The 27,998-nt window shown below is 38.1% G+C and overlaps 1 protein-coding gene across 1 annotated transcript; it reads right to left on the reverse strand.

The window, feature by feature from the left end:
- Window positions 1-35: 35 nt before the first annotated feature.
- On the reverse strand, window positions 36-27,985 carry LOC139128954 (ras-interacting protein RIP3-like). The gene is made up of 3 exons (XM_070694639.1): window positions 27,841-27,985; window positions 26,841-27,318; window positions 36-228 (listed from the first exon to the last, which is right to left on the reverse strand). The coding sequence occupies exons 1-3, from the start codon at window positions 27,983-27,985 to the stop codon at window positions 36-38; spliced, it is 816 nt and encodes a 271-aa protein (XP_070550740.1).
- Window positions 27,986-27,998: the final 13 nt, after the last annotated feature.

Consider the following 27,998-nt stretch of genomic DNA (forward strand, 5'->3'; position numbering starts at 1 on the left):
CCAGTTTCCGCACTACTCTGTTTCATGTCTGTCCGTCAAGCTATGTCTCCCAGTGCATCCGAACCCTTTTTTCCTCCTGCCGAAAGAACACCATTAGACCGCAACACGTTCATCAGCATTTCTGCGGACTGTTTTATCACGTATCGGCCTTGACCGGATTTCTCCGCTGGCCATTCCTTCTGCATTGGAGCAGCCACTTCAGCCGCAGCATCACAAATCCCAGACCACCTGATCCAGACATTGGGCAGATGGTCCAGCAACTGCTACCGACTTTACATAAGAACATCAGAAACTTCCTTGCATCATGCTTTTCAACGGCTAGCCTCCTAATTCTCATGGCGCCACCCTGTTTAATTCTGGACTCACTGTGCGAACACTCAAACACTTTTTAACGGCTGTCTATTCGTCATTGCAAGTCAGCCTCATTTTATTGCATTATGACTCACACGTTACATGTCTCGTCGTGTTTCATGTCTGTGTTCTGTCACCTAACGTTCCTACATGTACGTTGTTTCCACCTGGGCTCGCACAGTTTACCTGTCCCCCAGGACCCCCTCCCCCCAAGCCGTATCATCACCACGGTGATCCCTTGGGTGCGAGAACCTTGTCTTCGTTCCATGTTTCCACCCGGGCTCGCACAGTTTACCTGTCCCCCGAGACCCCCTCCCCACCAAGCCGTATCACCACCGCAGTGATCTCTTGGGCGCGAGAACCTTGTCTTCTTCCATCCATGTTTCCATCTGGGCTCATACAGTTTACCCTGTCCCCCAGGACCCCTCCCCAAGCCGTATCATCACCACGGTGTCCCTTGGGTGCGAGAACCTTGTCTTCGTTCCATGTTTCCACCCGGGCTCACACAGTTTACCTGTTCCCAGGACCCCCTCCCCCCAAGCCGTATCGCCACTGCGGTGATCCTTGAGTGCAAGAACCTCGTCTCCGTTCATCATGTTTCCACCTGGGCTCGTACAGTTTACCTGTCCCCCAGGACCCCCTCCCCCCAGGCCGTATCACCACCCCCGGTGTTCCCCTGGGTGCGAGAACCCCTTTACTAACATCATTCTCAATTTCTTCCCTCCTTTTGGGGTCACTTCAGTCATGCTTCCTTCGTTTGGGCTTTGGATTCCATCCTGACCCCCATTTCTCGGGAATTCCAATCCTTTACCACATTGCGGCCTCTCAGGATGGATTCATGCTCAAGGTCATTCAGACCTTGACCCCAAGGTCACCTATGACCGTTGCTCGGTTGCTTGACTGAAGGGGCCCTCTCCAATATATTGTGCTCATATTTTTCGTAGGTTAGTTTGCTACTTCTATTTGACTGTTTTGTATTGTAAGTTTTGATAGTACTTAGTGTGAGATCAGCGAGGCACTAGTTATATGCCCTTTACTGCTTTATATTTGCCGTTTCATTTTGTCCTTTATTCTATACTTTGTTGGCGTTTCCATTTTCCTTTTTGCAATAAACCCTCCTGTCTTTCCCTCAACTTAGCGGTGGTGTGTTCACAAATGTCATTTTATTGCTGATAAGTGCAAGTTATAAAAGCTAAAAAAAGGGGGGAATTTGTCACACTCATCTGTAATACCGCTTTATATAAGGTAAAAGTAAACATATACGACGACTACATGCAAAACCTAATTAAACGGTAAATAATGCCGAATAAATAATGTATTTCTTACAACTCAGTCTGTCCTATTGAGAACCCTTCTATCCTAAACTTTGTGTTGGCTTTTTCTAAAATCATGCAAATATTTGCCAAAGTGAGTTGTTTATAGTGGCCTTACTTGATATAAAATCACGAAAAGGTCCCAGCAGTTATACCACATTCGTTAGGTCACATTAACGGAACATGAGATATGAATGTACGCAGTTTTATTTTTGTTTATGTTTATAATTAAACACTTTTATGTAATTCTTTTAGCTGTAAACATTTTTAACTTTACTAAGTACGTCTATCAAGCATATCTCGTATGCACTGAAAAAATAAATGCGTACAAATTAGCAGTCAAAGCCCATACGGCTGTACATGTATTAGTTATAAAATGACATACAAAATATACAATATGGCGTTATACCAAAGAATTTGAATGATACAATGTAACAAAATTACCAGGTCTCATAAACATCTTCAAGAAAGATTATCTTGTACCGCGAATATAAGTAATTAGTGATCGTACCAGTGTCCGGAATGGATAAGCGTGCCCTGCTAGCATGCTACACCCGTTAAATTTCCTGAAAGTACTACGGCTCGGGCATCATCAATATTTCGACCATGACCACCATCCCTTAGGCAGGCAATAAATCGTGATATTGCTCTAGCTCTCATGTGTTATAATTTGTATTACACCGAACAAGCAAACATGCAAAGACACAAAACACAAAGACTTCTTCGAATACAGTTTGCCATTCTGAGTCTGGACCTCAGCGTAAAATGGTTCATTGCCGAGTCTGAGGTTGCCGCTAAAAGTTTGCCGATCTCCTCGGTGGCGTATCCAAATTTGTTGCTTGCATAGTCGCTGAACACAGAAATTGCTTGCCTTGTTGCCATTTTCGTTCGTTTGCTGTTTACTTTCATCAAAATATCGTCTAACTGTGCCGGTGACAGCTCTGCTTGACGTTTCGCATCCATAGTTGCCGACTGCACGTACAAGCGTACGACAATTTGTTATGCACAGAAAGGATGCGCAGTAAGTAAAATGATGTCATCCATGTAATATCAAATGCAGAGGGCATCATCACGTTCTTTTACATGTCACGTGAGTCGTGTTTAACCAATGGCAGTACATGCTGAATGAGTGAGGTGTAATAATTAAATAATAACACACGCCAGCAAGGGCAATATCACGATTTGCTGCTCGCCCAAGGGATGGTGCTCATGACGGTAATTTTGATGATGCCCGAGCCGAAGGCAAGGGTATCATCAATATTACCACTCCACGATATGGTTCCAGAGCTGTTTTAATGAAATCGTTGAAATTCCAGATATCTCTAATATTTGTCCGATATATTAAAGTTATGTGCCCGAAGGGCCACCGAAAAATGAAACTGAATGATGAAACCCATGTCTGGTACGATGTGTTTTTGGCAAGCATAACCACGTGTTGTAATTCAAAACACACTGATCCCTTCTATTGAGCATTTCAAAAGCATGTTGACTTACCATCACCAAAGTCAAATACAGGGTGACCCCCCCCATGAATCCACCGCCCGCCAGCCCGAAGAAAGTGACCAATCACTATAACATGTTGGTCAAACATATGCGCTCTAGTATACAAAGAGTAAAGCTAACCAGACTGTGGTCAGATCTTATCACTCAAAAATGAAATACTTCTATGCAAAGTACTTGGATAAGTATAAAAACTCTGAAAAAAAATTGTCAATCAGTTATAATTTGCATTAGATGAAGTACATAGGGAAAATGTACAGCTAGAAACCGATTACAGTATTTTACATGTATATATGAAATTTGGAATATAGAAAAAAAAATACCATTTGACTTAAAATTCGGCAACGTCTAACACGCTTACAACTAGGTTATCGCTAAATGTCTGAATTTAAATACAAAACAACACAAGAATGTCGGCATTGACTTTTTAAAAAACCTTCGAAGTAAATGTCTCTCAAATATATCTCATATTCGCTGCGACATAAAAGAGTATTGGCCTTGTACATAATCTGATAAGAGGGAAAACGTAAAAGTACGAGACAAGAAGTATAACCCCGGATTACAAAGTCACTCAAATTTATGTTTCAAATTCTGTTCACTGGCCAAGGAACTTCATGACTATACGTGTTGCTGTCAATCATTACCTAAGACCCGATTGAAAATCGAAACAGCTGAATATTAATATCACTCTCATTTAATGGAAGTCAAGCATTTGATTAATGCTACCTAATATGTAAAATATGTTATGGCATCGGTGTAAATTATACACAAAACACGCGAGTAGAATGACAATACTTCAATGCCAAGAAAACAAACCATTTAATCGTGGAGATGCCATTAACTATTCACATCTTATCTCCATGTGACCTATTATCGACGGGTATCGATATTAATACGTCGACAGGTGTCGATATAATAAGTCACTCAAATTTATGTTTCAAATTCTGTTCACAGGCCAAGGAACTTCATGACTATACGTGTTGCTGTCAATCATTACCTAAGACCCGTGATCTCCATTGACCTATTGTCGACAGGTATCGATATTAATACGTCCGTTTTTGTTCTATTTGATGGGATAATTTCCGTTTTAATATCAACAATTATCTTACCATTTAGTTTATGCAATTTACAGAAGTTTTTTTTTCTATGAACACTCGCTTGGCGTGTATGATGATAACATCGCAAACATTATAGATAATTACTTTGTACCTATTTGAAGAACAATCGTAAACCTTCAAGAATTAGAAAATGGTAGATATATAACAATGTTTCAAATAACATGCTTTTATCGAAAGAGGGGTGAACGTGTTGCCAACCCTGTGAGATTGTGAACTGCCTTAAAATAGGGTTTCACTTTGAAGACGGGCTGTTCACAACTTTGACTCAATACGGCATGAAAAGGCACAGAACTCGCATAAGAGTGTGGTTGAAATTTCGTTCCCTTTATAATGGATATGGTATAGATTTACCTTTAGTAGAATTTTAGTGCATTGAAAGAGAATCACAGTTGGACATAGAGAATTACTTGACTCGATTTGACCAAATTCCTGTATTATAGTTGTTATCCTAAAGTTCTTCTTTTCGATAGAGTCACCTATTACTCCTTTGTAAAAGTGTATTGTTTCTCTGTTATATTGAAGCACAGCTTCCAAAAGTCATCGCGTACGTTTGCCTCGTATGGCAATTCAAATGTCAAAACCGCGGTGCTGATTTAATGTTGTAGAAGTCCTCTTAAATTACGTGTTTTGAACCTTTAGTCCCGCAGGTTTACATCCATACCTTTCAAATATTTGTTTGCTACGTTCGCATATAGTGCAGCAATAAAAAACTCCAAACGTATTAATATCTTCCTTCTTTATAAGATTTGTATTTTCAAGTACTTTAACGTTGCCGAACTTAGTGTGTTGTTCCACAACTTTATTTTGACCGCATTTTTTCTTGGAACTTTCCCAATGGCATCAATCATGACATGCACTTTTTCACTTGTTGAGCTGTTTTCTGACGACAGGCACGAGTCGATATTTATTTCTTGTAATGCCGCCTTTGTCAACAAAGTATACCATCCCTCAGTTAAAAATTGGGTGTCTGGAATTCCAATTTCTTATGTAAATGTGAGAGAGACGGGTCATAAGAGAGCAAACACTAAAAAATCGTTTGAAATGATCAATGTCCATGTTAGCGCTAAGCGACTTATCAGTCAAGTGCAAAATATTGACATCTTTGTCTTTGAGTTGCGATAGCAGCTCCAGAAAGTCTTCAGGCGTGTCAAAACAACTGTCTAAAGTTAAATCTTCTGTTTGTTGAGAGGCTATAAATTCTAAAAGTTGAGTTATATCACTACACTTCACATGGAGCGATGCGACCGCATTAATTCTGCTTGTATTGCTGTTTTCAGAATCCTCCGTTCGTTTCGAGGCGGAAAATGTACATTTGCGGTCTTTTCCGTTCAAGAAAATGCTTCCTAAATCCCAGCCATGCTTGTAAAACATATTTCCTGTGCTCGTTAACATTGTTTTCGTACTTACATCGAAACAGGAATTTAAATCATCATTCCCTTTGATCGAAATAACGCATTTTTTTAAACATATGTAAAGAGCGAAACTGTCTAATATAAATGAAATCAAGCGACTATCGAAACATTTCACGGCGACCGACCTTAGCGCAGGGACGTTCGACAACGTTTCTATAGAAGCAATTAGCTTTTCACGTAATGTATACTTACTATCTGTGACTCTATTGTGCACTGAATGTACGTCTGCCTCTGGATGTAAATAGTCTAAGTTTACATTAAAATGCATCTGACACGCTGTCAAATATTTAAGGAATGCGATAAATACATTAACCTGATTTGACGAACACTACTGTAAAATTGTTGTGTGAAGTGTACCGATATATCTCCTTCGAAGGGAGATAGTGATTTAAATATTTGCCCATGTTTTTGCATTTGATCAGCGTTGGCCTTTTTAAAGTAAATTGTGAGATTTTTCAATGTTGAGTTGGATTCAGCCAACACTTTTGCGATCGATGTAGGATTGACATCGACATGACATGGAATAGTAAGGAACAGCTCCGGGGAATGGCTTTTGCACAACATGGCATGATATTGTCTGAATCTGTACTTGCCGTCATAATTTTTGATAGAATATTGAGAAAATATTCGTCCGTAAATTCTTCGACTTGTTTTTTACACGTAAAAATTACCGCGGGAAAGAGAATTTCGTATTTACCCTAATTTATTTAACTTCTCTACAACTCCTCGCGGTTAGTCTCGTACAAATTTATCACATGATGTGCAATAAGGAAACTATCAATGTCTGTTATCTTAAGCGGATGATGGTTTTCGCTCTTTGATATACTTTCAATTTTTTCAAAATTTTCTTTCCCAATATTGCAGAGGTCGTGAACTCTACATAATCGTTCTTGCTCAAGATTCTCCATCTTCTCACGTGTCTCCATTACTTAAATTTCTCAAGAATTTCACAAGCACATTGTTGAAATTGCTCTGACACAGATAAACTGCTGTCCCCTGTAAAATAATCGAAAAAGGGTATAACGGAATGGGGTATTGATATTTATACTGTCTACAGTTTGGGAACTTACAAAATTTATTCATTTTTATCAAAATAAAGAAATAAAATCCCTGCTACGACGTTACTCGGGTTTTTATTAAGCGACAAGCTCTATCCAAAACAGCGGCCATAGTGATACAGATGGCGCTCTAGAAACAGAGTTGTTTCTATGGATTTTTATTTTAACTGTTTCCCAATAACTACGGTTCGGATTCTTCTCTGATTCTCATAACTTTACGGAATTGGGTCGGTCTTTTATTCACATATTATCACAACAGATTCATTAGCGTAGGCTGTTAAGCCTCGTCAAGTGAAGATATTTACTGTATTGAATTGATTCTCGAGCTGGTCTTCTGATAATTATAAAAATTGACTAAATACTTTTAAAATTCGTCCTATAATATACTCGCTTTAACATTTATTCAGTAATCAAGTTGGATAAGTGTTGCCGCAAATGACATTGACGGTTGCCCGTGTGAAGAAGGTGGACTGTGTGTTGACATCATGTCGATGCAGATTCACCAGATTCACACTGTAGTAATCCCACCTTTGTCCTCTACTGTACACAAGGATTTAAATGTTTTCCAGTCTCTACAGATATCAGACTGTGAAGCTATTGAATGTTTGCTTTTTGCACATGCCGAACCTAAATTGTGGGAAATCAAAAGCAAGTTTTAAGCAACATTTTATGTAATATTGTCCTTTAGAGATTCATACCTGTTAAAAATTCGTATTTTCATCGTATAAAATGTTTGGCTAAGGTTGGCATTCTGTTTCATGCATTTATTGCTGCTAAAGATCCAATGAAATACCATATGATTTACACATGTAAACATAACATACATTGCAACAATTAAATGATTTCTTTTCTTGGTGTGAGACTTAACCTTCATGGCGTACCTTCTTGAGTCAAAAGTACTCCAGCTATTCATATTCATATTCTTAAACTTATAGCGGAAATATTTTGTGATGGTAATGTTAATTCCAAATCTTTATAGCAAGACACTACTATCTAGAATTGGAAATTAAATATTAAATTGCTGTGAAAAGATAGAGTAGAAAAGGCCTAATACCAAAAATAACTGAAAATTGACAACTGTACTGCTACACCAATCTGACAAGCACTATAACCCTTCTTTGTTAATATCAATAAATATCTGTTATAAAAACATGAAAAGCGAAAGCAGCAGCAGCAGCAGCAGCAGCAGCAGTAATAATTGTTGTTGTTGTTGTAATTTTTTCCGTTAACGTTTTGTATTTTTGTATACTATGTACATGGGGAAAGTGTTATAAATTAATAGCGAGCGCAGCGAGAGCGGCCGAAGGCCGCTCGCGAAGCGAGCATTAAGACTAACGCGTGTACACTAGAATGGAATCTCTATATACCTACGAGTTTTGAAAAGAGAGCACTTTCATGGAGGCGGCCATTTTGAAAACGTTTACACGGATTGCGTGAAATTAAAGATATTATCTACCACAAATCCTACTCGACAATGTGTATTTCCGACAAAAGAATCTCTCTGTTCCAAAGAAAGTGTGAAATTTCGTTCAAAATGACTATTTTCGATCACTTTTGAAAGCCCGGTTCGATCATCACTAGGCGCCGCCATTTTGAAACAAGCCAACTCTCGCGAGAACGAACGGTCAACTCACGCGAGAATTAAAAATAGTGTGCTGAGACTACCGACGGGAATATAGTACGTGCTTTGCATTAGACTGCCTCTGTTTCCCCTCCTGTTACAATAAACTGATCGGAAACATGTAATTTACCAGTTTTAAATAATTTTCGTTAGTGAACTTTGCATTTCCGAGTTAAATTGCTATAATAATCTATAAATGTTATTCTAGAAAACAATTGACAGCAAATGCAATTCAACCTCAATGGCCAAAATATGCATCATGCATCAAACACAGAAATTAGCATGATATTGCCTGAAAACATCAATGACGATATACCCTACGCTGCGCTCGCTCTCAGGTCAGACCTGTTACATATTAATGTAATAACACATGTACATAATTCTGGTTGTCATCCTTTAAAATAAATGGGCATTATAACATACCTACCTGGAATCCGGCAATCTAATTGGCTGGACCAAGGGTTTATATTCTTAACAAGAAGACCTACGCGCTGAATAGCATTTTTGAACTCATACAACTTCGAACTCTAGCTTCAGAGCGCATGTCGAACAAGTCTGCGACTTGAAATCGATTTTGATTGACAAAATTTTAATCTGGTGCAGCTGGATGAACTCACAAATGAAGAGTTTGAGTAAGCAGCGACAACTATATAACAACAACATAATTTTTTAAAGTTCTTTTTTAGCATTTTTTCCACTAAAATTCTTCAAGTTTGATGTGTAATCGCTATATTGCTGCGTTGCGTTACCATATTTTATCATATACCTATGCCCTGTATTGTGTCTGTACTGAGTTCAGTGATATGATTTATCATGTTGATTTGCATGTCAATAAAGTGATACGCCTTGTTGATTTGCATATGAAAGGAATGATCAGCGCGTCTTTCTTTCATTCAATTGAATATTTGCATATGAAAAAGTGATACGACCTGTTGATTTACATAACAAAGCCTGATACGGCCTGTTGATTTGCATACCGGACTACTTACATGGTGGCGCCCTAATCAAAACAAAGTATGGTGCCCGTCTATGATTTCGACTTTGACAAAGTTTGACTACGATATCATGTCCGATCTCCAAAAGTAGCAGGGTTTTGAAGCATAGGGAAATGCGGGGTAACTAAATAAAACACGTGTCGATATCGGATCAACCTGCTAGTAGTGCTACCAATTTGAACAAATTAAAGAGCAGAGCATCATCACCGTACGGGCACTGACAGATCGATGACAGACCAGCTGTTCCGTCCGTGCATAAGCACAGACGCGCAGACGACAAGCAAATCAGACATGTCGGAGGACCGGCAAATTCAAAAGCACAACTTTCAAAAATATCGTGTATTCATGGTAAATGCGTTCTGGAAAATAATACCAAACACAACACTTGCATGTACCGTACCGATTCGGTAGATATCCTACATGTTTGATGACAGAGTTCAAGCATTTCTCTGCTCAACCGTAAAATAACTGGCAATGAGCCAGCTGATAGATTACGTCAGACGCTAGTATATCAATCCGCCTTAGCAAGATGACGCAAACAAATGTAGTCCATCAAGAAAACCACAGTGAAACGTATCATATTTAATATATGAGACTTATCCGTTCAATAACGTGGGCATAGGTATATGATAAAGAGGTTATCCCTCGATATCACCTCTTGGTAGGGTCATATTGCTGCTCGTGCGGTTGTGGGCCGCATCACACTCGTCTGCGACTCGTGTGATTCGGCCCACAACCGCACTTGCAGCAATACGACCCCACCAAGAGATGATATCGAGGGATAACCTCATATTATCATATACCCATGGCCGTATCCGTGTCTCCTCTGACGCGTCGTGACGTGGAACGTAAACATCAGTCTGATACTGCACGTTACACGTCATCAATTGTTGTTAAAAGTTGATGTTTACAATCTGTTGTATTTCGCGCTACTTCATCGTCCCTGTTCACGTCAGCCATGTTTCAGCAAGAGTTATTAAAGTGAATTCAAACTTACAATATTGTCCGTGTAATAATTATCCACCAGAACACCGGAACGGTGACCAGAATAAGTAAATTTGCTCCATTCCTTTTCTGAACTGCGGTAAATTGCGCTGAAATAATCCTATTTAGACTGTATACACTCGACACGATGCGATCGACGACTTGATCAGCTGTTGTAAACAAACATGTATCAATGCGCTCAGACCAGCGGCAGAAAATAAAACATAGTCCCTTCGAAAGCCTGACAAAAACTAATAAAATTTCTTTATTTTTAATTACCTTTTACATAAATATACGGTCATGGGCATATGATAAATCGGTTATCCCACGATATCAGCACTTGGTCGGGACGTATTGCCACTCGTGAGGGTGCGCGCCGCATCACACTCGTCTTCGACTCGTGTGATGCGGCTCGCACCCTCACTCGTGGCAATACGTCCCAACCAAGTGCTGATATCGTGGGATAACCTCATATTATGGAATCAACGTTGCACGCGCGCGTTCTTGTATGGAATCAATTGTGCACGCTGGCGCGTTCTGAAACGTTTTATTCGGCTTTGTGTTGATCAGGCTTGGCTCCTGAAACCCTCATTCCAACTTCGGTCCCAAATAAAGATATTGTCCACTTGTACTAAGCCGCCGTTCTCAATCCCAGGTTCGCACATTAATGGGTGCTCCACGCGCACCCTGTCAACATAGTATGTTTTCATTGTTTTGCGTCAAACACCGCTATTTTAGTAGCTTTGCAAACATAAACTACTAGTGTGACGCTTGCCGACCGATGCGGACACAGTCCGCGACCATCAAAATATCACAACAAGTCGGTATACTAGTATGCATAAAAACACGATCTTCATCGCTCGAATATCTCAAATTCTTAGAACTATATGTTATTATGAAATTTGAAAACATCGATGTCGAAGTAACATAAAACGAGTATTTTCTGAAGATAAACCGTGACCCAATAAATTCAACAAGCCAATGTAAAACTTTTATGAGGCCAAGATGGCTGTCGGGAGTCAGAAAACAAGTCCAGATTATCGTGTATTACATTATTTGCCATTTTGTGTTGCGAGACTTCGTTCGGATTGGAACCAAAAAAGTAAAAAGAATCAGATGCATTTCCAAAATTCGGATAGGAAATATCGTAAATTCCCCATACCTAGTGAACTTTGACCGATATGCAGATCAGACCTTCATCGCATCGGTTATCGATATAATGGCACTTGCACACGTGGATATAGCTGTAGGTCCATAGCTGTGGTGTTTTCGGAGGGGAATTCTGCCGTTTTACGGGCTGATTTTGACTTTTACTTTTTGGTCAAAAACGTAAAAGTCAAAACCAGCCCGTAAAGGGCAGAAATCCCGTCCGGAAACACAACAGCTAACGTAGATACGTCATACCCTCGAAGTGACGACGGAACAAAGCAGGGGAAGTCAAATAAACATTTGGTTTATTAGGAGACTCATGAAGGTACAAACGACCCTGGACACTACACACGGATACCGTACCGCTTCACACCTCTGCACCGGGGTATTGAACATGTCTTGATTTATCATTCTGAGCACGGTCCCATAGAGGGACCGTGTTCTGAGTTTAGCATCATTAGTTTGGCCACGTGGTAGAGGGACCGTGGTTTGGCAATGACAACGCGTCTGTCCGACTCCGACTCTATCGAAAGAATTGGGACATCAAAATCCCGGGGGGGGGGGGGTATTCTCAATATTTTCATTCGGGGCTGTGTGGCCCAAGTTTTAAACATCTACCCATGTGTATTGCCAAAAACAGACCCATTGTTAGGGACTTTTTGTCAAAATCAGACCCATAGTTAGGGAATAATGTAGCGAGTAAAAACAAAATAAGCCGATCAGTTGTCAAGTAGAATACTAGCAAACAAAAGTATTAACTGCCCGTGAGCTGCAATGTCATTGAATTTGTTCAAGTTCAAATATTTCCGATAATTTCAGATATTATTTTATTTCTACCAATAAAGTGATATTACCTTGAACTGTCATGAAAATAATTTGTTACAAAACAGTCAGGAATTTTTACATAGTTTAAGTTAATCTTAAATTTCCCACAATTTTCCAATACTTCACATAGTACAATGAAAATAGAGAATACCTTGTCTCAGTGAAGTATATTCAGTCCCATGATATCTATTTGACGGAATCATGTTGGTTTGTAAAAATTCTTATAGGTTTATGCACTGGTTTTACTGACTGTCTTTTTGAAAATTCACTTGAGGCGGCTACATTTGGGTGTGGCACCACTTTATCATTTATCTGATTAACTTACGTATGTGCTCACATTCAGAGGTTCATGTAACTTATACTCATATACTTCTGCATGGAGTAATATTAGTTTGAAAGTAATTTTTTTATAATTCTGACAAAAGTTGCAGCTCAATGGGCGTTAAACTTGCATTGCAACCATGAAAGTATTGCTGTAAAACACTACACTCTCACTCATAAATATAACTACTGTCATAAGTTTCTGTTATTTTATTGCTGTGGATTACCACATTTATTGCCAGCAAAAAGAAACTGCTATTTTCATGAGATATTGTGTCACTATAATAAAAAATCTCTGTTGAAGCTTCAAATTTTCTTAAGGACTCTGTTCAGTTTCTTCGCCTGGGGGAGGGGGCGGTGGACTATTTTACTGCCGCCATCAAAAAGTGGCTGACTCCCTATTCCGAATTTTGAAAACAGGATGACCCCCCCCCCTGTGCTACATTGGTAATACAAAGGTGGAATATAAATTATAATATATATATCATATATTATATTTTAAACAGTCATTATATTTTATATATTATATTTTAAACAGTCATTCTGTGTTTTAATTGTTGACATGTCAGTTGTAAGAGAGGAATTTCAAAGTGTCAATTTTAAAGTTTGAATACAGTATTTTAAATGAGCTGTGAATGTATTTCACACATACAGTTATTGTAGTCATAAAAATGCATCTATTTTCAGAAAACCTGTGACACAAAGGAAAATAGTTGCATCAATGAAAACGAAAAAAATCTCGTCAATTTTCTATTCCTAAAATATGTCACTGTATCAAATATATCTTGTGATATATTTATGCATGTTGCTTTCTCATACTGAATTCTCATAGAGAAAACAGAAAAGTGTCAGGGATTTGTCATGCTTTTCATATGAACTACAGATTTCATAATGGTACAGTTTCACTAAGCAAACATCAAGATATCTCTGACATATATCTCTGATTTATTAAAGTACGGCGCCAGAAGGGCCACTGAAAAATATGAAACATCATTATATCTCTGATATATATGTCTTATATATTTAAGTCATGAGCTGGAAGGGCGTGCTGAAAAATGTCTGATATATTAATTAAGTATTGCCCTCTAAGAGCCCAGGGCCACTGGAAAATATTGGACATACAGATATGATATATCTCTGATATATGTATGTCTGATATATTTAAGTTGGGTGTGCTGAAAATTATGTCCGATTATTAAAGTTACGCACCTGAAGGGCGTGCCCAAAAATGCAACTGAATGATGAAGTTTGCAGCTGACGCGATGCATTTTACGCAATTATGAGGCCGTGTCAAAATCCAAAAACACACTGACCCCTATTGGGCATTTCAGAAACATGGTGACCCCTATTACCAAATCAAAAACAAAGTGACCCCCATGAATCCACCGCCCCCCCCCCCGCCCCCTAGCCGAAGAAAACTGACTAGTCCCTTAATTATCATGCATGCAATGTCTTTATTGCCACTATGCTATATACGCCCATATTTCCACCAGTCAAAAAACAGAAATGGATTTTCACTGTGTAGCCTGAATCAGTTTCTAGAATATGTAAAATCACAATAACTGCACAGTAAGTCCTCTGAGCTGGCTCGGCACAGCACATTTAAAACATCTTTCCGACTATGTGTGACTAGAAGCCATGCCAAGGAAGCCATGCAGACGACAATATGAATGAAATCAAATCCCGATATCTTTCACAGCTTCGTACTGTTTTGTAACATTTGAATGCAAGATCGAGGTTTATTCCCGGGGGTAATTATAACTTAAACTATGGGGATTTCCTGAATAAAAAAACTGGAATTCTAAGGGACGTGACACAAATTACAAGGGGGTCGGGGGGTTAGGCCGGTGCTTTTTGGTGGTGGCTCGCCATTTTTTGCGCAAGCATTTTTGAAGTGTCATAAAATTTTGTGCAAGCCTATAGGGGAGGGTCACCTTTTTATGCATCAAAGCTGAATTGCATGTACATGTATTGAAGAATATGGAATACTGATAAAAGAAAAAATACCTCGTGGCACTTCATTTTCTGCCATTTCCATTTTCGGCGCGCCCTTCGGGCGCAAGTTTAAGGGTATAATAAACAATGTATTGATGATCCAAGCAGCCACATTGAGTTAAGTTGTCATGATTTCTACTTATCCAACTCCTCTATTGTGCATAACTGTCCCCTTTAATGACTCTTTCAATAACAATTTGGGAGATTACTTATTTGATATCATTCTCCCATTGACAATACATTGGGTATAGGTCGGTGTCAAATGTTCATGTTGCTGTATGTACATTTTTTTTATTTTTTGAGGACATTGACAGAATACAAACTATTCAGAATAGTGCAAAATGTCATCAATAACAACTGGAAGCTTCAGGTCTAACAACTTTTGAACAACAATTTAGGATCAGATAACCTATGAGTTATTTGTAGTTTCCTCATAGCCTACAATGTATAGTGAATCAACATTTCGGTGAAATTCCAAAATCAAATTTCTTACTCAACCATGGACTTGAAACCACTGACATTAATACTAATTATTAGGTGAACTTAAATGCATAGATTTACCTAGTTTTGTATTGGAAAAAAATATTCATACTTTCATCATAGACTGCCCTGCATAGTGAATCGACATTTCAGTGAAATTCCAAATCAAATTTCTTGCACAACCATTGACTTGAAACCATCAAGTCTAATCATGAACATTAATACTAATAATTAGGTGTACATAAAAGCACAGATTTTCCTGTTTTTTATTGGAAAAAAATTATTCATGGGCTTTCATTATAGACTGCCATGTATAATAAATCAACATTTCGATGAAATTCCAAAATCAAATTCTTGCACATACATGGACTTGTTACCACTCTAGTCTAATCAAGAACATAAATATCAATAATCAAGCATACATAAATACACAGATTTGCCAAGTTTTGTATTTTAAAAAATTATTCATAGTTTCGTCATAGACTACAATGTATAATTAGATCAACATTTTATGCGATATTCAAAAAACAAAGTTCTTGTACACAGATGCACGTGTTACCACCCTCTTCTAATCAAGTACAATTATGTCAATTATTCAGGGTCTATATATGCACAAATACTGCATATTTTACTTGTGAAAGTTTTTTTTACACTTTTGTCATAGACACATGTATAATGGATCAACATTTTGAGCGAAATTCCAAAATCAAATATCTTGTTCACATGTGCACTTGTAAACAACCCATGCTAATCAAGTATATTTATATCAGTTATTAAACATCTATAGATGAACAGATATTGCTAGTTTTTATATTGGAGAATACACGTTCATAGTTTTCTTATAGACGACTACATGTATAGTAAATCAACATTATTGATGAAATTTAAAAATTATATTGTTGTACACGCATGCACTTTTTACCTGCAACTTCAAGCAAAGTACATTAACATGAATTATCACACACATATGATTTGATATTTTTTGGACAAAGTGTTATATCGGCCACATATTGCCTTCCTTTTGGGAGGGGGACTTCAAAAGTATAGCAAGTCAGAAGGGGTCGTGAACACATTGCAGGTTCGTTGGGTGTTTTGAGTAACAGGGGAGGGTCACTTATTTTCATGCACGGATAAGGGGAGGGTCACTAATTTTTGTGCATGAACTTTTGAAGGGTCACTATTTTTTATGCAGCGGTGTTTCGAAAAACACCGCCCCCTGTAATTTATGTCCAGTCCCTAACCTCAAATGTGGTGAATGCCACTAGCAACAGTACACCTCCCGCGACACCTTAAACACCAAACCCGCCATGGCAGATGACTTTCAGACGCACAGGAACTGACGACATTGGTCTAAGTAACAGTCTTTCAGTGGGGTCAACTTGGGTCATTTTACTGCTCAGAAGATTCTCGATCGAGAGTTGCCTCACCAACTGAGTCACCACATCACCGCATACGCGCATTGCGTATCACGTCGGCGCGGCCGGCCCGAGGGATTGGTCTTGAGGATTTTATACCATTATTCTAATCAATGTAAACAATTTAGGGACGTTCACTGTGTTTCCGACCCATGTTTAGGGATTTTTCCAATGAAAAGTCGACCAATATTTACGGATTTTCCGCGAAAAAGTGACCCATTCGGGCGGCATATACCAGTTCACCTTTCTATGCGAGTACCCCACCCCCGGGATCCAAATTTATCCGGCGTACCATACACATTAGCTCCGCAGGGCAGCTCTGCGCTACTACGCAGAGTTACGTACGTAGGGAGTAGGGTAGAAGCCACAGAACCAAACTAAACGGTCCTTTTCAGACCACCAAAATTTCCAAAAAGAAAGTACACGATAATACATTTTCTTCTTCACGGTTACAAAGATGTAATCGACCTGAATGTAGTCTGATCACGTCTTATCCCAGAAATGCGGCGGGTAGGTACAAAAGCTAGAGAAAGAAACTATAGTATTAAGCACGTCTTTCGACACTCGAAATATTGACACGTATATAATTGATGTTTAGTCACCGTTAGCAGATAACGCGAATACTAATGAACATTAGGTACGCATCCAGCTAAATCGTGTCTTACTTTGCACAAGGTTTGTTGACAGAGATATTCAAATCCCCATCGTCGTACCCTGGGTCGATATTTTCTCTGGTCATGCACAATTACTAACTAAAATTGTCCCGAATCCTTATCTGTTTGAAAAATATGGAGTCATTATGTATTGATCAGGTATTTACCCTGATGCAGAGCATTCCCATTTCATATTTTTTACATAATAAACAAGCAAAACATCGCAATCTCTGGAGCTCTCAGTTCAAGCTACTCGTATGGCGTCTCTTTGCATAATGAGCGTCCTTTCATGTCATCCGGTATTTATAACCAATGGGCGTCTTTAAGCACACTAAAGGGAGGCTATAAACGGTGCGCTTGGGTATTTGGTTGCGAATATAAGACCCCTTTGGTGAACATTAGCATATATGGGTGAAATAATCACCTTGCTTTGCTCTGTGATTATTACCCGCCAAGTATGCTAAATTACAATCCAGAGGTCTTATATCCGCAACCAAATACCCTCGCTTGCCGTTTATAACCTCTAATTCATGAATAATGAGCGTATATAATATCAATTAATTCATGCAGGCATGAACTGTAGTTACGCTTGGTGAGTACAAACACATTATACCTGTGAAGCATAGTGCCTATTCAGCAGTTAAGTTGTACAAGATAGAAATCATAGAGAGCTGCCCGTGTGTAAAGAAAGCAAGGAGGAGCGCTTTTCGGATATGCATAAGCGTTTAGAAAATTTAGATGAAGTACAAGGGGAAAATCTAAATGAAGTTCAAGAAGCAGCAAAATACTATTAGTGATATGGATAAGATATGAGAGAAGACATTTTCATGGTTTTAAGATGTATTGGATATAACAGTGGTAGGAATGTGTGAGAGGTACGATATTTACCTACAGATGACAGAAGTGTGGCTGTGAATTTTATTATGTTGCAATGTTTGATGAAGAATCTTTTCGTCTTCTGATGTGATTCTTAACTGACGCCATGTAAAAGATATCAGAGAAGACATTTTCATGGTTTTATGGTGCATTGCATATTAATAGCCTTATGATGTTATGAGAGATACGATATTTACTGTACCTACAGATGACAGAAGTGTGGCTGTGAACTTTATTATATTGAAATGTTTGGTGAAGAATCTTTTCGTCTTCTGATATGCTTCTTAACTGACGCGACGCCATTGTTGGTCAGTCCTGGTATTACTTAAGGTACATATAATCGCTGATTTGCTAATATTTCTGAAAACCATATATTACTATAAGTACAACGAAGTAATACGTTGCTTAAATTTATGCACATGTCATTCCTCATAAAGAATGGCCAGCTTTTCTGTATCTCCTTTATCTCATTCATATTGTTTGATTGAGCAACAAACTATGCCCTCAGAATGTATTGAAGTTTATCAACTTATTTGTTTTCTAATATACCATTAGGCATTTAATTATTTGTGTTGATATCGATCTCGAAGGACAAACTAAACTTTGATAATTCTTATGATTTAATGGGTAGCACTACCAACATTAATCTTTTTAGGAAGATGACACATGATAAGTGAAGCGTTTTTTGAAGGCAGTATCAGTCACATCAATGTAAGCCCTCTCCTTATTTACTCCTGTTGAGACTTTGGCATTGTAGGTGGCACCTCTAGATTAGGAGTCACCTTTAAACGGATAATATTTAATCACACATATTCTTACAACATATCATGATGGATGGATGAATTGATGCATTGAGGGAGGGAGCGATGGATTGGTGGTCGGGACATGGGATGTTGCAGAAATGTCCGTCCCCACGGGTAGGGGCGGGGTATAGGTCTCTTGGTCTAAGGACAGGGTTCTTCTTGCCATGGTTTATTTTATTTTTGATACGTTTCACTATGATGTGTATTGCCAATAAAGATTTATACTGCCAACCTCTGATGTCTTGGTCTTATGTTAGCACTGGTTTTGTAACGATTTCTTTTTTATGTCACGCATTTGTCCTTTGACAATCTTACGCGAAGTTTTGTCACTGTGTTGCAATCTATTATCTGATGAGCTACCTAATGCGCCAAATCAACAATGGTAAATTACTAATCTGTTGACGCTATCACCAGATTATTGCCGGATTAACTTTGACAATATCAACAACGAACGCATTAGCAAGGTACTCCATCTTTTCGCCTCTGAAATATTCAGAGTCCAATGTTCAGATTCTTGTCAATTTTGTTTAATGTTGCAAATTGGGTGTGGCACGGAGGGATTATTTTAACTTTTCGTTTTCCATGGTATGTTTTATGTTCACGCACTGAATGCAAGGCTTTCGATACTGGAGTCGGTTGCGAAGTGGGTGGGATCATGATGAACAATCTTTCTTACGCTGATGACATGTGTATTGCCACGCCGTCAATTAAAGGCCTCCGCAGATTCATTGACATTTTTGAAAAATACGCTTCTTACCACGATATTATTAAGTATAATTCACAAAATCTACGTGTATTCATTTTAAATCGCCGACTAAACTCTCGATATGAGTCAAGCTGTGTAATGCTTCTCTTGAATTTGTTCCAAGTTTGTTTTTCTGGGCCATATTTTTGACATGTGAATTACGTGACGACGAAGACATTCTAAGGCAACGTACAGCTTTGTGTTGCAGGGGTAATATGCTTCTAAGAAAGTTTCACTCTTGTTTGGTTGATGTTAAATTTGGTATTGTCAATGCTTTTTGCAATAACATTAACTGTAATTACTTATTGCCCGATTTAATGCAAGCGCTATTCGTAGCATCGTTTTTATCTGAATTTTCAATTGATCCCGTGTGCAAGAAAAGTCGAGTATTCTCTCTGTAAACCAGAGACATTTCGAACACGGAAAATTCGGACATCTTGATTTCAACATTACCAGCTTAGCAGCTCGAATGATATTCTCGGAAATAGGACTGGAAAATTAGTCAAGCCGGATATTTTGGCACGGTAGCTAAAAAAAGGAAACCGGCTTTCTTTCTCGGAAAGCACGCAATTTACTGCGTACTACTGATATACAAGAATAAATCCTCCGCTCTTACCCTGGAGACGGACATTTCTGCAATCCCCCATTGGTCAGCAGGGTACATGGATATGTTGATTGAGTATGTATGTATATATGTATGTATGTACGTATGTACGTACGTACGTATGTATGAGTGTGTGTGTGTGTGTGTGTGTGTGTGTGTGTGTGTGTGTGGTGTGTGTGTGTGTGTGTGTGTGTTTGTGTTTATGTATTTATTTACTATAGCTTGTACCATTTTGGGTATGTGATCGATTTATTTAACTTCACCTGTTAATTCCTTGGAGCTTCTTGTTCGTCTGAATAATCATCAAACATAGGGTTCTACTAACAATGATTGGACACTCATGCACCAAATAGCCATAAATCAGCGCTTGATTTCCGATAAATCACTTCCAAATGCGTACATATTCTACATGTTTAGGAGAAACCACATAGTACTCGATCACCATACCTATCATCGCCCATGTACGAAGTCCGAAAGGAGAAATGTGTTGATAGCATACAATTTACAGCAAAAAATGTAACATTGTATCACTGTTACATTCTCAGGTGCAAGGCATAAAGAAATCAATGCTGATGTAATTGCAAAAACATCGTTACCGATGATTGGTACAGCTGCAAATGACGAGCAATAGACATACTCACTCATTGTGTAATACATACATCAGTCATTTAAAGTAGAAGGACCGGTTGCCCAAAAGTAATGAAGTTTTGCAATTGGTTGTCAATCGAATGTGCACACACTCAGGTTATCACTTCAAAACAACTCGACTAGTTAATGTTAAATGATTTGTTCACATTTTGCGTCAAATTCTTGCACCCAAATGGCATGCTTCTGGTAAACGAGTGTTGATAAGACGATAGTATTATTCTTGGACACATCAAATAGCAAGGGGAAGAGGAAGAAAACTTATCGAAGCGCGATGTCGGTATGTGGTACTTGAGTAAACCCCTTTAGATAAGCCGCATTGAAACTGACGTCATGGGAGCTACTTCCTGTATAATAAGTACCTTGTCAGGTAGCTTCAACGTATATTAGTCACGCTAGCCTTAAGCTTATTCTAATTGGTTATCTAATATGCAAACAAAAAATGATTGGCTGCTAAAATATACGACACGCTATTGGAGCGTTCTAAACAAAGGAATTTACTGACTTTAGTAGCATTTTATTTCAAGTTGATTATTGTCGAAAAGACGAGAATCATGGTATGTTTGTTGACTTGCCTTACACATTAGCGACAATTCCTACGCCCATGTACGATACGTATGGCATAGCTCTATGTAATTTATATTCTTGCATCGTAGGTTCAACTGATCTTGTCATTCATTTGAATGGTATACTTTAATGGCATACTTTAATGGACAGGCGCATTCTCATTTCTCTACAGTCATTTTACATTCAAAATGGACAACTTCGACTCCAGAAATTTACTCTCATAAAAGTACGTGTCTCAACAGAAGACCTCTGGCAATGGCAGAACTTTTGGAAGACTCTCTGAACTACCTATTCCTGCGTTTAGATGAACAATTAAAAAGGGATGAGGTGAAGAAGATTAGAGATTTAACGAAAAACTATCCCTTAACTCCAAGAAAGATGGAAAGTTGTAACGACGCCGTCGATATTTTCAATGCACTACTTGAATTAGGTAGTATTACAAAGTCGGATCTGTCATTCCTGGAGGATTTGCTGACTAAAGCGTCAAGGAAGGATCTCATTGATTCATCTGTGATTTCAGACGGACAGAAAGCCAGGGAAGAAAGAGGCCTTTCCTTACAACGAGTAAGTACATTATTATATTATTATTTTTATTTATTATTTTGCACAAAATGATACATAAAACACCACAAAATGAACAAAATTGTGCATGGATTCCACAGAAAAGTCTAAAGACTTATTTACACTTTGGTCCATATGGACAAAAGACTAACAAAACAATGAAAAAAAAGTGAGAAATCCGACAACAGAGAGTAAAACAAGCACTTCCAAAACATAAGTAAAACGGACTAAAACCCTCCGAAAATCACACCAAAGATTAAATGAAATATCCTGATACGATCGACATCAGAATCTTGCAAATGTCGTTGTAACTTTTTTTTAAATTGTAACTGGAATCAATATTCCTTATACTACGTGGAAGGCAATTCCATAACTGCGAACCTGAGTACTGAAAACTTGTTTAAAATAATTTAGCTCCCCCTGGGATAAAACTGAGTTATTGCCAGAACGTGTATTATAGTTGTGGGTGAGGATATTCTATACATTCAATACCTTCACCTTATTACTCCCTCAAATCTTAACACCTTTAAAGCAAAGGAAAGGCTTATTGTCTAATGTGAACACAAAAACTGTTGTGGTCTCGATGGCAGAGAGAGAAGAGAGAGAGAGAGAGAGGAGAGAGAGAGAGAGAGAGAGAGAGGAGAGAGAGAGAGAGAGAGAGAGAGAGAGAGAGAAGGTGGGGGTAGAGACCTCGCTAAGAAATTTGCTATGTACCTACCAAACTCCTATCTCAAGCGCATTATGTCTTTCCTCCCAAGCAGTTGACGCCATTCAACAAGACCATGAAAGAAATATTGAGTTCGCAAAGAAAGCACATCTCGACAATATAAGTGAATACATTGACAATATGAAACAGGACCTGAGTTCGAATCTCAACGCAAAGCAGCAAGTTTCAAACCAAAATGAAACGTAATTTTCTAGTTTCCACGTGGGGATGAAAATAATTAAAAAGGTGAAGAGGGTAAGTTAGTTTTTCGATGTTCTATTTATATTAACAGATGGTACAAAGAAAATGTGTGATGTGACGTTGCCTCACCAATAGACCATCAGCTATGCTATAGACATTCTGCAGATTTAGAAAGAACATTCTAAAAACTAATTTTAATAATAAACATATTTAACTAAATGTTCATTGACCTTAGGCTATATGATATACTGAAAGTATGGGTATCCCTATTTAGCCAAGCTTTTTCAACAATTACACATTCGGAATCAACGGCGCATGAACAAACCAGCAAGAAAAAAAAACATTTATGACAAAACTAAACGACATCTGAAATATGCATCCAAGAAGACGTCCGATATTTTCATTGCCTTAATGCTCGATCCTCTGACAGACCTTCAAATAGACTTGGTATTTTGCTGACTGACCAATGACATAAATATTCTTTTACGACACCGAGCAACAGATTCACAGACTTTGAACTTTTTGTTACAAATTGGTTTAAAAAGAATATTACTCACGTGAGGCACAAATAGTCATATTCTTGATATGCTTCTCATCTGTATTTTTTATTACATTGTAAAAAGATTTGTTCATCATATTATTTCAAAAACTTTAATTTTCTTAAGTATATACCAATCGTCGCATATTGTAAAAAATCAAATCAAATAATGCAGTACAATACTTAAAATATGTTTCCTCTTTATGAATGAAACTGTCGCATTGAAAAACACCTAAGACGAGGAACATCACCTCCTAATATCTACCGGACAAATTCCTTTCAAAGTAAGACCATTGCACATAGCAAAGTGAATGCCAGAGAGAGAGAGAGAGAGAGGAGAGAGAGAGAAGAGAGAGAGAGAAGAGAGAGAGAGAGAGAGAGAGACTCAAGGTTCATGTTTCGTTCAGAATTGCCTTGACCAGATGTGTCATAATCAGGCTTTTTTAACGTTCACTAAGTCTTTTGTGATTCGGAAAGACTTGTGTGCCTTTTTTTTCAGAATACAATTGTTATGAGCGAGAAATTTCGAACTTAACCTAAAGAGGGCGCCTGGCAAGATACACCTATCAGAATAATAAACTCACCTGACGTCATATTTAAATGTGATACCGCATGTGAAGACACACACCCACCATCAAGCTTGATTTTAGATTGATGCAATTTACAACATTACCTGGATTTAACAATAAAATAACAAAAAATGACATGACTGCATATCCTTAACTTTGCGTGTATGTACGGATGGAGCGATAAATGATTAAATCAAATAATTTAGTGGGGACAATGTATGGATGAAGTTAAAGAATAAACAGCATCCTTACACGGCTATTGTGTGACTTGGGCTTATCATTATACCATTTTATTTGTGGATCATTATCTTCAGCATACAGGTATGAATGATCCAACCGTAAACACTCCTATTAAAACTTTGGGATTGTTGCATGTGTTATAGGAAATCTGTCGTACGGGCTAGACTTAGAAAGACCCTCAAACTCCGTAATGCTGGTTCAACAAAATGCTGTGGTGAATGCAACCAATGTAAATTTGTCGCTGAAACCAACACAATTACAAGCACAAATAATGGCAAAGTTCACAATATTATCGGTAAAATCACCTGTAACTCACGCAACTAATGATATGTTATCACCTGCCGAAAATGTCTTCAACAATATGTTGGTGAATTGAAAAAAGAGTTTAAAAGACGCATCTATGAGCATGTGTACACTATTCGCAATAGAAAATCCACTCCGGCCTCCGAACACTTCATCAAACCCGGTCACACCCTTACTCATTTTCAAGTAAGTGGCATTTGTAAAATGCATTCTATTAGCACCCAACTTAGAAGAAAACATAAACTTTCATACATTACTACACTTGAAACGCTGTCACCCATTGGATTCAACCGAAAGAAGGGTGATTCTCTTCTACTTTCCTTTAAGCCCCTCCCCCCCCCCCACTCTCTGTTCTCCAGTTAGGGGGTCTTGTTGCTCCATCTCTTTAACATGTACCTAAGAGTTCCCTGACAATGACATTTCTTTCTCCATCCAGACCTCACACGATCTAGGTTAGTAGAGTCCCTTCTCCATTTTACCTATGTTGACTTTCACATTCTCATTTTATCCCGTATTTACATCATTCCGGTATTTTATTCTGAGTACTGTATTTATTGCTGTATTTTATTCGCTGTGAAGTTTTGTTAGGTTTTGTCATGATTTTACTTTTTGCACATTGAAACAATATGCAAAATACTAAGCCCGCAATCAGCACGTGATGTCAACTCAATAGTAAAAATTCTTGAGTGGTCAAATACAGAAGAAATCTTGCAAATGTAACCGACAGATATTCCTAGAGCACGTATTCTTCTACTTTGTTTAAGGTAAGTGACGAAGAAGGAGATGAACCGATGAAAGTCATCCAAGTTATCAGCAAACCTATCTGTTAGGTTACGGACAGCAAGTTGTCATAAATGATGGCAATGTGAACACCTTCATTACAGATTCAAAAATCTTAGAAACTATTCAAAATTTGAAGAAGAATAAAGTACAACTACAGACTTTTATACATCAGCACAAGATTTACTGTTACTCATTATATTCTAAATAAGCTTTGAAATAGAATTTATGTTACTGACATTTTTCTTCAAGCTGGGGAAAGGGCATTATTTTGTCACTTTACAAGAAAGGAGATATAGGGAAACCTGGAAAATTTAGATGTGTACTATGTTCAGTGATTTAACTTGGGTATCGTGAAAAGGAGTGTTTATTATTGGTCAGAGAAAACAAATAACATCCCAGTAGAACAATATTCTTTTCGTATCGTATTATTTTTATTTTGATCCGTTATATTCCTTGCTATCCTTACGAAAGGGAATCTATTCTATCACATTATACCACACTTTACCTAGCTCCGAAAGAAATATTCATCTTCCTAGGAAATTTTGATGGCCTTCACAATATTTGGTTTGAATGTCGTTTTCATGTGATATCAGTATTTCTCCAGGTATTTTACCTTCCTCTGCACGGTAGCTTAAATCACCCTGTCATCATGCGTCCGGCATTCTTATCAAACAAACATCGGCGCCTTTTTATAAGATGCTATAGTATTAAAATAAAAATATATTTTATATCCACTAAAATGTCAATTTAACCACACATAAGTCCTACCATTTCAACTTTTGCCTGCTTGAATATAAAGGTTATGTACACGTTTTATCCAGAAGAAATAGAAGTATTAGTGAACTAATAAGGTAAGGTACTGAAGCTATATTAGACAAGACTCAGAAATTCTCATTACTTTCGCATATGTTATGCACCGCCGTTGGAAACCGTCAGAAAACAAATTTCGATGTACCACTAATTTTGTGTTCCATTTCCTCAATGTACTTAAACAAGTTGAACGTATATGAAGCATTTGCCCATGAGATCTTGAACTGCAATGTGCCACGGGGACATCTGTAAACTTTGGTCTATCTATCTATCTATCTATCTATCTATCTATCTATCTATCTATCTATCTATCTATCTATCTATCTATCTATCTATCTATCTATCTATCTATCTATCTATCTATCTATCTATCTATGCGTATAGTAATATATGGGATATTATGTACTGCAAAAGTAATAATAAACGATTAGTTTATTTTCCAAATAGAGTGACCGTCTTAATTAAATTAAAAAAAAAATGTACGTGTGAAAAATTGAGGAACATTTTTTCTTTCCTACAACTATTAGTAATGAGTCGATTACGTTTAGGTTCGATGTCTGCTGGCTGTATTTTTGGTTTGATAAGTCTTTCAATATCCAACCTTAAACCTTCACTTTGTACCAAAGGTCTTGACATGTCATCATTGACATGAGAACATGGCGGGGGAGAAGGAGAAGACATATCGATGACTGCAGGTACCATTGCGCCTCCACGACAATGTTGTCATGCTGTCGAGATTGATGGCTTGTAGTAGACCTGGACTGCATTTTTGCAGGTGGCTCCGGTATGCCAATTGTTGTGCTTGCAGCTGTTGCAACTGCTGTGGGCGCGCTTGCTGTAATTGGTCTTCTTCGCTTAGTCCTCTTTGTTTTGTCTGCATTCGATGCAACCCTTGTTGTGTTTGGTGAAGCAATGGTTGAGTTGGTGTATTTCGCTGGTCGTTGCTGCAACCCCTGATGATGTTGTTGTTGGAATGTCTTGGGCTGTTGTGATGTCATTCCTTGCTGCAAGTGCAGTAATTGTTGCTGACGCGGCATTATATGTTGTTGTTGTTGTTGTTGTTGTTGCAAACAGATTGCACATTGCGGTGGCTGGTGATGTCGATTCTTCGGCGGCTGTAGATATTGCAGACTTGACTGTCTTGAACAAACGCAACGCTGTGCCAATCTATGAGGACCTGTTTCAAGTGGAGAAGTCATGACTTTGCATGCTTATTTCTTTAATAGCGTTTACCTTCGTTTGAAATCATTAATGCCATCTCTGAAAGAATTCTCTTTGACATATGAATCCTACAGAGACAAATTGGCACAGTTCCTCTTGATCAGAATATTCGAAGAGATAGTAATATTCATATAAAAATCATACAATATGAATTTTTGTGTATGAATCGTTGTGGTGTTTCATTAGGGTTGAGCTTCCTTTCCTGCACCGCTATACTTATAAACTATCTAATGTGTATTTATTATATTTGTTGTAGCAGTCTACGGCTTGTCACATACGTTCTGGTTAATGTAATTACTACGATGAAATACCACAACAATTTGGTTGATTATATTCACACTGGATATTTATGATATCAATAATAATATTTCTTTGACTTCAAGCCTACTGGACTTGTGAAACGGATGTTATAAATACCATCGCTTTATATATTATGAATAGCAAGATATAGTGGTCGACACTGAATAGAGTGTCTTACATGTTTCCTGATGTTCATCCACAAAGTCGGGTGACAATGCATGTAGACTGATACTGATGGTCGCGTCCTCACTTGGTACTTCATGTTGCATAGCAACACCCAACCCCTGGATGGGAACATTGTGAGATTCCTGGAAAATCGACATTGAAAACATCGAC

The sequence above is a fragment of the Ptychodera flava genome, unplaced genomic scaffold, assembly GCF_041260155.1.
Source record: "Ptychodera flava strain L36383 unplaced genomic scaffold, AS_Pfla_20210202 Scaffold_80__1_contigs__length_553813_pilon, whole genome shotgun sequence".
Classification (NCBI taxonomy): Eukaryota; Metazoa; Hemichordata; class Enteropneusta; family Ptychoderidae; genus Ptychodera; species Ptychodera flava.